The sequence below is a fragment of the Montipora capricornis genome, chromosome 3 (assembly GCF_036669925.1).
Source record: "Montipora capricornis isolate CH-2021 chromosome 3, ASM3666992v2, whole genome shotgun sequence".
Classification (NCBI taxonomy): domain Eukaryota; kingdom Metazoa; phylum Cnidaria; class Anthozoa; order Scleractinia; family Acroporidae; genus Montipora; species Montipora capricornis.
The window spans coordinates 74,091,449-74,103,517 of NC_090885.1; the positions used below are offsets into that span (position 1 = coordinate 74,091,449).

At 39.0% G+C, this 12,069-nt stretch overlaps 2 protein-coding genes across 3 annotated transcripts in view; both read left to right on the top strand.

Annotated features, from left to right (window-relative positions):
- Positions 1-3,266: 3,266 nt before the first annotated feature.
- Positions 3,267-5,546, top strand: LOC138040798 (beta-1 adrenergic receptor-like). Its single transcript, XM_068886467.1, has 2 exons — positions 3,267-3,948; positions 5,224-5,546. The coding sequence occupies exons 1-2, from the start codon at positions 3,267-3,269 to the stop codon at positions 5,544-5,546; spliced, it is 1,005 nt and encodes a 334-aa protein (XP_068742568.1).
- A 2,610-nt stretch (positions 5,547-8,156) lies between these two features.
- LOC138044054 (uncharacterized) overlaps positions 8,157-12,069 on the top strand; it is a 35,462-nt gene continuing 31,549 nt past the window's right edge. For both annotated transcript variants that reach the window (XM_068890658.1, XM_068890659.1), the window contains exons 1-3: positions 8,157-8,291; positions 11,225-11,400; positions 11,718-11,821. In XM_068890658.1, coding sequence (XP_068746759.1) covers positions 11,340-11,400; positions 11,718-11,821 — 165 coding nt within the window. In that variant the 5' untranslated portion in view covers positions 8,157-8,291; positions 11,225-11,339. The remainder of the gene's footprint in view (positions 8,292-11,224; positions 11,401-11,717; positions 11,822-12,069) is intronic.

Here is a 12,069-nt window from a genome sequence, read left to right on the forward strand (position 1 = left end):
AAAAAACAGCACGAAAACAATTTCTGAACCAAACATTTGAACAACAACAAATACCAGCGAAACTTACCCTTACACTTAAACTAGTAGGATGTACACAAAACACAAAAACAAACATTCGACAGTTTAATCGGAGCATCTCTGCAGCCGCGATTTAGTCCTCCCCCACCAAGAACTTACATAATTGAACCATAGAATGGGAGATTGTTTGTTTCAATTCCTCTGTATACCTGCCCATTAATTATCAGCCTGTCCACTTTAAAGAAGGCGGTGTTCTTTTCTTGCTTGGCCTTTTTAAGTACCAGATATAGAGTTTTGTGAATGCCTTCAATTTCTTTGGGATAGTCGTTAGCAATTGCGGTGCTGGAACCCTTTAAATTTTTAATAAAGGACCAGACAAACTCTTTATCTTTAAAAAAACTGAATCTAGCAATTATCGGTCTCGGCTTGTTGCTCTGTCTCGTGGGTAACCGATGGACTCGCTCGAAGCGAATTACGTCGACATCATTCTGTGGGATTTTCAAGCTTTCATTCAGAAATTTCTTGACAACAGCTTCTGTGTTCTCATCAGCAGTCTCTTGGACATTAAATATTTTAATATTTTCCCTCCTAGAGTAAGATTCTAACCTGATAGACCGGCGCTTCCAAAAGTCGAGCTCTTCTTTAAGCGACGTAAGCTCATTCTCGAGACGTTCCATGTTGGAACAGGCATAGATTACTGTAGCTTTCAAATCTGTGATTTCCTTTTGAGCGAACTCAGTGCTAACTTTTAGGTCTTGGCTTTCTTTTTCCAGCGAGGATACTTTATCTTTGAGTGCCTCTAGCTCAGTCAATGAGTGAAGGATCTTGTCTAGTTTGGTGTTAACTTCTGCGAATTTAGCTTCGCAGCAATGTCCGCTAGAATCTTCCTCTTGTAATAAGTCTTCATCGGTTTGCGAACCACTTTCCCGCAGTCTTTTTCGGCATTCAGATTGAGCTTTTTTTGGTTTACTCATTATTGAGCGGGAGAGGACTAAAAGGGCCAAGAAAAGTTACATCTTTCGTCAAATTACCAAGCTTTCTATCAGGAGCTCACAGAAACACGTCCACCTCTTCTTTTCTTTCATTCAAGTCCGTCTTACTTACTAGAACGAATTAAGAATTAGAAGCGTAGATGAGAAGTCATAAGACAGATTATCACAACCAAAGAACCAAACCTTCGAAGTAGATTGGTCTCTTAAAGTCCCCGAGCACCTGCATGAGAACCTGTCAACACTGCAGCGTAAAGTCTAGTTGAAAACGACTTTTATATTTCCAACAGGTATGAAACAGATATAATAGAGTTAGAAAATCAGTAACAGACGACAGCAAATGTCGAGAATGGTGGACTCTTGCAGCAGTGTAAATATCCCATTTCAAACGATCAATATGCAATCGACTTTCAGACATAGTTTGATGCTGTACTCTGCCGATTTAAAGAAATTAGAATGTAGCATAAAAGGTGCAATTCAAGGACCCATTGTTTCGAATTGTACTGCAAACGACTCAACGTTTTCGTTGAATTGCAACTTTTTACTGAAGCTACGTTCAAATTTCTTCAAAGCGTAGTAGCATCAAACTACGCATGATTGCTGGTCAACCCTGTTGCAAATATTCATGATGTGAACCTTTTAAGAATCGAATTTCGTCATCTCGAGAATAACATTGCTATCTACGTTTGTTATCGCTCGTTAGCTAGAGTTACGAAGCTTCAAGAGAATGAACGTTTACGGGAAGGGAAATACCTCTATAGAGACCAGGTCACTGAGAAGTAATTCTATTCTTAAAAACATACGGTAAGTCGTACCAAACTGCCATATACATTTGACAATGTTGCCTTAAACTACGAATATACATTTGACCGTGTAGCCATTACATCTTCCATATGTGTAATCCTCGTTGCTAGGGCCGTAATCTTTGAGCGCTGGCGGTTTTACCAAGAAACTTGCACCAAATCGTTTGCAACAACGACAGACCACACTGTATTTGGAGCACAATAGTGTTTGACTATAATAGTGTTAGGGGCTCTCATGCATCGGACGTGAGCTGAAAGACAACGCCTGAGCAAAGCCTACAAAATATTGAAAATCAAGACGATTTTACTAAAATGCAACTGAACCCCGTCGATCTACGCCTGTTGGAAGCTTTTTCATACGAAAATACAAACCCACCAAGGATTTGCCCCCCAAAATGCAGGGGATTCGGCAACCTATCATTCTCATAAATATTTTATACTTTTTATTTGTACCAAGTGTGCCCTGACACCTTTCACAGCATCAAATATTCCATATAATTGGATCATTTCTCTTCAGGGCTCTTTTTATTTCACACAATTTCATTTTAAACCTTTTCAGTGGTATACAAGTGTCTCGGTACAGAACACTGATTTTTCCACCCGAAGATGCCGTTGCAATTGATCATTAGCTTGAAGCATTTAACAGAAAAAGAGAGCTTTGTTTGACACATAATTTATTTCATTCTAATAGAAACCGAACGTATAAGCGTTTGTTCTTGCCGACGAAGGTCTTGAGTGCGCTTTGTGCTTACGAGGTGAAAAAAATCGAAAGTAGTTTTAATTCTTTTTCGGCGGCCACGGCCTTAGTGCCCTTTTGAAGAAACCTTTGCCCAGGGACTTGAATTCCGCCTAATGTCGCAGATGACAATTTACGTCAACTTCACGGGCGTTGCGAGTGGGCGCTGTATCATTCTTTTCAAGCAGCTTGAATGCTTGGCAGTTGAATGACGCAGTAAATGAAAAAATCAGTAGAAATCGCGAGGATGCATGATCAGTCTCGCACTGGGCTTTCTTGAACCGACTGGTTATCTAAGCCGAAGTTGTTGATGCAGAAGTTTAGGAGAATGCAATATTTTAAGTGTCTTTCCGTAAGATTGAAAATCAATCTTTCATTCTGCAATTGTAATTTGCGCTTCACATTACTTTCTTTTTATTTCATAAAAAAATAATATATCCTTTTGAATGAATAACTCGAAAATTAGCGGTCGATCTTTCCAACACCTTTGCAACTTAATGTATGCGTGGTCACAAAAGTAAACCAATCAACCTTTGAGGATCATTCTTTTTAATTGAGCTAAGACAAAGCCTTCGGAAACGAATCCTCATCACCCTCAGTGTTATGTTAACAGCGCCAATTGAAGAGTCGGAAGACGGAAAACAAGAGCTGGGTATTAGTACCGTGCCATCCGCCATCCACTTTTAGAAATTCCCGACTCAGTGGAAACGTCGAAGAATCATGGTGCCATTAATAACTTTTCTATACGTTTTTTTGAGTTCTTTGATTACTTTGGGCAACGTTTCTGTGATGCTAGCGGTAATATCGACCCCAACTCTGCGAAAAGCGACCAATTTTTCGCTGGTTTCCTTAGCAGCAGCGGATTTATTTGTTGGTATAGTTGTGTTGCCTCTTAGAATTCTGGAAGCTTGGACAGCATTCTACTGGTCGCGAACAACTTCTTGGTGTAAATTCTCCCTAGGTCTGACTTTGCTGAGTTTGTCTGCTTCGGTTTTAAATCTTTTAATCGTCACAGCAGAGCGTTATTTTGCGATCATCCTGCCATTAGTGTATCACAGAAAAATGACTGCAAGACGAATTTTTTGGGCTCTTATTTTTGTTTGGATTGTTGCTATTTTGCTTTCGTTTTCCCCGTTCTTGGGGTTGAAAAGCTCCATAGTTCAAGAACGAAATCACCAACATAAAATTTGCCGGTTTGCGGATACCATGAGTGCCGAATATCTCACAACTTTTGCATGTATTACTGTGTTAATGCCAACTTTATTTATAAGCTTTGCCTACGTGAGGATGTATCGTGCTGCAAGCAAGCTAAAACGTCGGCTAAAATCGCTACAGGTACAGCCGAGCAGAGGACAGGAGATCACGTCCGCTTTGAAAGAATCCAAGTCCGCTAAAACTATTGGTGAGTCTGCACTTAAGCTATTTATAAATTACATACACTGTAATTACAAACGAAACTTACTGTGTGATACTGAATCACGTTTTAACATGGTTGATGGAAGTGGCCCGTCCATGTTAAAGATTCGTAATTATTTGAACAATGAACAATGCATGTGGGGCTTACTATTGTGAAGGCAACACTTTTATTTCTCCAAATTTTACTACTCTTTTGAGAAAAACTATCTCCTCCAAAATATACCTAAAAATCACCAAAAAATTTACAAAACACCCCAAAACATGGATTTGTGTTATGAGCATAGGGTTTTTGTATTTCTTGAAACGCGAACGAGATATTTCCATTAAACCGATTTCAAGCGGCGTGAAAAGGGCTTTCAGATGTACCCCTGCCTTAATGTATCGTTTTGTGATTATAACTTTTTCTAAAAGTCTAATTTCTGGAGCAGCTCATGCAGTTATATTCTCTAGTCAACAGCTTACAGGTGTAGACAACATGTAACCAAAAGATACAAGTACTATGCACTGACGAAAATTTCGGCTTTGGCCGAGGAGGTTCATGTGAGATTTTGTTGTCCCCCACAAAACGAAATTGCGATCACGCTCCTTTGTTTAGAAAAATCAAACCCCTTTTATACCAACGTTTCTTTTAAGAACGTCGTGGCTGAAAGTATCAAAGAAAACATACAGACTGAGACTCAGAGCATTTCTATTCAGTTGCTCATTATATTATTTGTCACTGAGAAATTAATTCAAGTCATATATTTGAAATGATGATGTAAAATAATGTTTAAGAGAATGATTAAGGAAGCAATTTAAACAGCATGTTGAAATGCATCAGACCTAAAAAAAGACACATCCGCTGTGATCAGGCTCGAGTGTATTGCTGACACACCCACCTTCGGCTGAACTTGAAAAAAAACGTCTTAATTAATAAGAATGTTTTCAGGAAACACGAAATTTCGGGATAATTGAAGCTCAATTCAAAAAAGATGATTGTAATCTCAATCTTTCTTCCTTCATTCTATTTTTTTTTTTGAATGAATGAATGAATGAACTTTATTTAAGTTTCGAAGTATTTAGCTAAATATAAGCTAATTGTGGACACTAAAAGGACATTCCAAATACAAAATAAAAAAAGCTAACTCTCTAAAACATTTACAAATTTATAATTACCGAGTTTCGCCGGGCTAATCTAAAATATTGACAAGTCTATAATTTTCCTTTCTTCCTTTATGAAGATGTAAACGATATATTACACCAAAACTTCCTTTTCCCGCAGGAATAGTTGTTGGTGTATTTTATCTGTGTTGGATTCCATTCATGATCGCAGTGGTTCTGAGCGCTTTCTTTAAGGATCTTGTCACTCCAGTTGTGGTGCTGGTGATTTCCACGCTTGTTTTCAGCAACTCCGCCATGAACCCAGTTCTGTATGGCTATCTGAATCGCGATTTCCGCTCAGCTTATAAGAAACTGTTATCCAAAGCGCCTTGTCCATATAGAATAGCTTTTACCCATCAAGAAAGAAGTTATGATTTATCAGATTTGTCTTCCCAGAGGAAATCGTTCTCCTTCTCTGTTCGTTCAAGGAACATGGATGGTTGAGACCAGTGCACTCTTTTTCCCTAAAAGGACAGTTCCCGCAAAACTTGATTAGTCACTGATCAGGTGCCGGATCGGATTGTATCGCTGTTTATACTTTTGCCCAAAGACAGCAACCATTACAACTACCGATCTCAATGAGCTTTGTTAAAATTGGGGAGGTACTTAAATAGTTAAGTCAGAGGTAATACGTTTTAACATGAGTTTTTCTGCAAGAATGAAAACAGTTGGTAAATGTTCGCTTTGTTCCTCGTGAGAGATATCAGAGAGATTTAGCATCGAGCAAACAGAAGCTTGTTGCTTGCCACAAAACGTTTCTCTCTCTATCTCTCTTGAGAAGGAGCTCAAAATCTGTGCAACAGGCGATTGCCAATCTTTTGTAAATTCTTTATTCATTTCATTATACGTACATTACATTCTAGAATTATGCCTCTCACTCAAACATTTGATCAGCGCATGAGCTAATTTGTTGGTGCTCCGATTCACTTACGATTAGCACCAGCGACAAAATGAGTACCGGTATATTTTACAAGAAACTGCCATTTTTAACAAGTTTATAGAAAACTGAATCCCTGTCCCTGATACTGATTTTTCTTTCTCTGATTTACGCTGAAAATTCATTGTTTATTATGGATGCGCTTAATTCTTTCAACAATAAAAGCAAGGTGACACACGCTAACACCAACCCGGTGTGGCCAACACATCATGCATGCTTGCAATCATTTCACCCGGTCAATTAGCAGCCATGGACAGCTGTTTCGGCCTTTTGGGACTCATCAGCATGGCGTAGCTAACATACCAAGCGGGTGTTTTTAGCACCCTTTTAAGTGGCAGCTTCACATGCCATACATGTGGTAAGCTGGGTTGGGAACAGCAAAACTGCTCTCCCACGGCAAGCGTGTGGGAAGATGGATCACATTAATTCTTTGATTGCACTCACGTGATAAGACAGCCATGTTGGTGCCAAAACAACAGAGAAATGTAGTTCAAGTTTTGCATAATAATAGAGTCAAAAGACTTTCTCGCTGTTGTTCTTTTCAGCACCATGGCAGCCGTGACGTCAGGTTCAATCAAAGAATTAGCACCGCGTCTATGTTAGTCTCCGGCCGAGGTAACGCAACGCTCATCGTTAGTAGCCGCGGGGAGACGAGAAGCGCTGGATGACTTTGGCTCAAGAATTGCGCTTCGCTTGCGGCAACAGTTGTGCATGCCGGGATAGCGAACTGAGTGGTGAGAGTACTGGCCTCCCACCAATGTTGCCCGGCTTCGAGTCCCAGACTCGGCGCCATATGTGGGTTGAATTTGTTGGTTCTCTACTCTTTCTCCGGGTACTCCGGTTTCCCCTCTCCTCATAAACCAACATTTGACTTGATTTGCGTTAATTGTTGATTTCAGTTTACAGTGACGTCCCCAATTAGCGCTCCAGCGCTAGAACAACTAAAGACTTAAATAAAGTTCCTTTCCTTTTCCTAATAGAAGTGATAGATGTCTCGGCCTTTCCTTTTATAGCGCGAAATTTCATTACCAAATAGCTGTTTTACTGGTGCGACGGGACACAAACCCACTAGGAATATATCCTCTCCTTGCGATGATTTCTTGTAACTGTCTAAATTTTGGGGAAATGATATTTCTCGATTAGTTTCATATGGAGTTTAATTTCATAACTATGCTCTGCGAAATCAGGTCTACAGTGGCCTTGAATCCTGAGATGAGTGTGGTGCGGGACTCGGACTCGAACCCATGACCCTGTGATTGGCTTGATTGAGCAAGGGCCGAGCAATCGCAGGGCCATGGGTATGAGTCCCCTTCAGGCTTCAGTTGCAGCTGCTCAAGGGGCTTGGAATTCAGCCAAATTTAGCAACCGCGAACTCGCAACCAAATAAGGCGAAACATAAATACTACTACTTCAAAATTTCAATAAAGCAGCAACTACAAAAGGAGGCGGGGATGGGTAAAATTGAACAAGATTAAAATGGGTTGCAATTGGGGTTTTTGAAAACTGCTCAGCCTCACGGTTTTTCAAAGTACAGTTTATATCAATTGTTTGTAACTTGAATTATGTATGCTCGACATTCATTTTGCTCGTCAAGAAGCTTTAAGTTGTGTTGTTCAAAGGTAATTTCTGCGTTAACGTGAAGTTCCATCACGGAGTAGGGGTAACTAATTATAAATAAAACTTGATAAAATTGACTCCACTACCGTGACAAAGCATCTTTAATTACGATGATCACTTTCACTTAGGGTTTACATCGCATTTATCATGTTTTAAAGTCTTACTCTAATGCCAAGCAGTTACCGTCCTGCGAAGCAAGCATTCCTGTAGGATCGACGAATTCCAAAGAGATTATAAAGCGTCGGGAGAGGGATGATTTTCTCGCTCAATTTTCCGCTAAGCCAGACTGTGGAAAGGTCTCCTTGCTGTGCTCCATGCCCACGAACTGCAACGCTTCAGTGCTACGCATGCTTAACAGCCAATAATCCGAACACACCGTTCTCAGAGTGGCGTCACTAAGACAATAAAACACTTGTTGAACGCTTGTCGGTCATGGACACCTGCAGATACAGGTGACTGCAATAGAAACAAACAAAACTATTAGAGGGTGTAATAAGACACGCTGTCAAGGGTGAGAAAATCTGAGCACATATTTCATTATCTGGGAAGCTCGAATTGACGGATCAACACGCAATTCTAATCTTCTCCGCGGTTCGTCGAAAAACTGCTAGCTATGAAAACGTAAACCGGTGAAGGTAAGGCCGTTCATATTATTGTTAACTCATGCATGTTGGTTGGAATCGTTTGATTCATTGCACGTCTGGGTGATCAGATCGGAGTTAAATAGCAATCTGTTTCATGGGCATCGCATGGTTGGATAAAGAGAAATCAAACTGGATCATCTATAATCAAAGGCGTGACATTTATTTCTTAGGGTTTGTTGAGGTCGTTCATGTATACCTACTTTATAATTAGATTGGGTACAACGTCTAACAGGTATTCAGACGGAGCCCTTAAACTTTTAGATCGTTTGTCTTTCAAACCCGTCCGTGACAAAGTTCATTTTACAATACAATTAATTACTTATGCTCTAGAAGAAGTGTCTTTTTCTGCGATATTTACTTTTTTTTATTTTTTTTTATTGGCGACTCATTAAAGCTGAATCTGATTTTGCAAAAGAAGAAAAAAACATGGAGTTATTTTAATCGCCACTGAAACACCACTCCTAATAAAACGTTTCCACGGCTCCAAACTACTCAAATTGTTATCTTAGAGGAAGCGCATTATTTCTCTTCTTACTCAAAATATCTTAAGTGCCAGAGACCTCAAGTCCCAAAGGAAATTCTCCTGGTAGATTCCAAATGAAATCTCCCTCTCTGTGTAAATTCTCATAACTTCTTTAGAAGAAGCCATCTTTCAAGTCTATAATCTTGACGTCATGGGAAATTTGTATCGCATAGACTTTTTAAACTTTGATAACTGTTTCAGTCACACAAAAATGAAACATATTTTACGTGTGGCTGGCTTTCATAAAATCAGTTACATTTGTTCAACAGCCGAATAAACAGCAATTTTACCCCGCCCTTGATTTGCATGGCAACAACAATGAACTGGTACATTTTTAGCCTCACTTAGGAATATGGTCGTCTTTTGAATGAAATGTATAGTTGAGAAAAGATTCGATTTTTACTTCATTAATTACGTTTGAGGGTTTTATTTCAAGTCACAGCGAAGTTGATTTTCCTCTCGTGTTTTTGTTTTTAATGCGTAATGCATATATAAAAAACAAACAAAACGAGATAAATAACGTTCCAAAAATGTAGAAATACTTATCTGCAACGGTGAAAACAAAACAGTGGTCTAATAAAAAGCGTACATTAAAATGTTCGTCAAATTGCCGCTCTCTTTTATGAGAAAAATAATAGTAAATAAAAAGGCGGCGACCTTGTCCGCCTAAGGTGCTAAAGTTTATGGAAGATTTCTGTGGGAAAGTTTCTTTACTACTTTGTCGAGGTGCATGTGATGGCTGCCTGGCTCCTCTAGCCCCTATGGTTATTCCGGGCAGCAAGTATTCTGTATAATGTTATTTTCTTCTATTTCCAATGCAATGGTTGTTTTAGTGCGAGTACAAGTAGAGGTCATTGGTGTTGTTGTTTTTGTTGATGATGGAGAATCCTCTGGGTTAATTAGAGTTTCTCGCCTAAATTCAATTTTATTGCTTTAAAGTTTTTGCGTCTTGCTTTTACCAAATATCTAACTTTTCGTTCCCGCCAATACCCCGCTGCGCTTGTGGCTTCGGTACAATTCTCCCAACCAATGACAATGCTTTAAAGTTCAGTAACCCGTAATTTATATTGAGGTTTGTTCACGTAATGAATAATTCACTTATTTCTAGTCAGAGCGACCAACGTATAATTTGAATTGCTTCAATTATAAAATAATATGGATTAAATTCACAGAAATGATGTGTCCTTCTAAAGAATATTGTTGGAAAAAGTCAATAAACTTTTACAGTAATACTTTATAAACACGCAAAAGCTATATTTATTATTGACGTTACCTTTATTGTTGTCCCATCATTGGTTCCATAAAAGCCGGTTTAAAGTTACGCCATCTCACTGAGACTACAATTAGCGTATTTAACAGAAATTAAAACAGCTGACAATTGTGTGGACGCGCAACGCCTTGCATTGTGCGGATTTCAACGGTTTTTTACTCGGAGGATTGTTCGAAAACCGCTATCAGTAGTGTAGTAGCTTTGAAAAACGACAACTGTAAGGTAGTTTGTAGATTCAATTTGTTTTATCTATGTAATAATTATGTCTGGGAAGAGTTTTAACATTTCATTATTAACTCTGTAAGTAGCGCACTTCTTGGTCGACCGATGTCAGCCTGGCGTCCGAGTTTCCCTTAGCCTGCTAAAATTGAGTTCACATTTAAACAACTTTCAATATAGGTTCAAATATTGTTAAAGTGGTTTCAGGATTTATTTGGAAGTTTAACCGAGTTTTGCAACTTGTAGGGGATGTGAAGGCTTTTATTTGGAGTGTTAAGTTACAGTTATAGTATGCGTCGATGACAGCTTTAAACTAATTTTAAGAGTAAAATAATTTAGTTTGTTATACCAGGAGGTGCTCAACTATATTTTAAATATTTGTAATGTCGTTATCAATATTATTAGCTTCATAGTACATCAAACCTACAAAATGAGTTCACTAAACGGAAAACAGTTCAACCGTGAAAGCAGTAGATAATGGATAGGAATTGTCCGGCTGTCGCATTCTGCACGCGGTGGCACAAGCCCGCATACAGTTTGTATGAGAGGTTAAGCTAGGAGGAGGTCGAGTAAGAAATTTAATTAATAGCATATGCTACTGAAATTCTGAGCCACAAAATCGCGAGTTTTTTCAAATTTAAAGCAGACGGTATTGTCAAATCATGCAGGCTTCATAACTTTCACTTCGTTAGTTCAACTTATTGATATCAGCTTGCATGAAAGCTTCTTTCAGTTTAAATATACTGACAATGTGTTTCAAGGAAGTACAGTTACCTGAGTTATTAATATTGACTTAAGTATGCTTACCGTTTCTGCTGAATACTTTATTAATGAGGTGCAATTGCAGTTAAAATATTCCTGTTATAATTTGGTAGTTTAGGAATGAAATCAATGTTCTCTTTTTGCCCACAGACCTCAGCCTTTTTCGGTTTGTACTTGGTTCTGGTGAAATTTTGAGGATGAAAACGAAAATATAAATGAAACTTTCAGCCAAGCCAAGTTTATTGGCAAGTTTAAAGTGATCGAAATGAAATCACATCAAGGGGACAGGCAAACGGGAAAAGCATCCAGTGTTAAACTCGCTAAAGGTAGGTGTACTCAAGTTAACTGACGGATTGTTTGCGATGCTCTTCGTGAGAACAATGAACTTTACAAATCATCTGCAATGTCCAGTTTGAGAAAAAAAGATTAACAGCGGACAACACATTATGATTCATTTCTTTGCACTTCTGAACACTAGCCTGCATTTTTGTCTACCCATTCCCGCTCGATCGTTGAAGTCACGGGCGGGGTAGTTGAAAAAGATTTGGGAACACGACTAGCCAACAGTACCACACAGCTAACTACTTTCCCACTGCCAGGCAGACATGAATTCTGTATTTTAATTTTCATTTTGACGTTGCAGATTCTGGGAGAGTGAAAGTCTTTGTAAGAGTTCGCCCACCTCGTCCTCAAGAAAGCAGCCGCAAAGAGCTGATCTCAGTCGATGTACAAGACGTCTCCACTCAGGTGAGTTTAAAAGGCTACCAGTGAACTTTCATAGAGATGAAGGTTAGGAGAAAATCTCAAAACCATCCCTGAGAACGCCTCAAACATACATACGCCGGACACAAGATTCAGTAAAGCAAGTTTGTTTTATTTTTTCCTCTATTTAAACTAAGACTAGCTGTTTTTTTTTTTGCTGCATTTTATGTTTCCCACATCTTCACATTGAGTGAGCATTCGAATTGAGTGCGGGTCAAGTGCAACATGAGGTA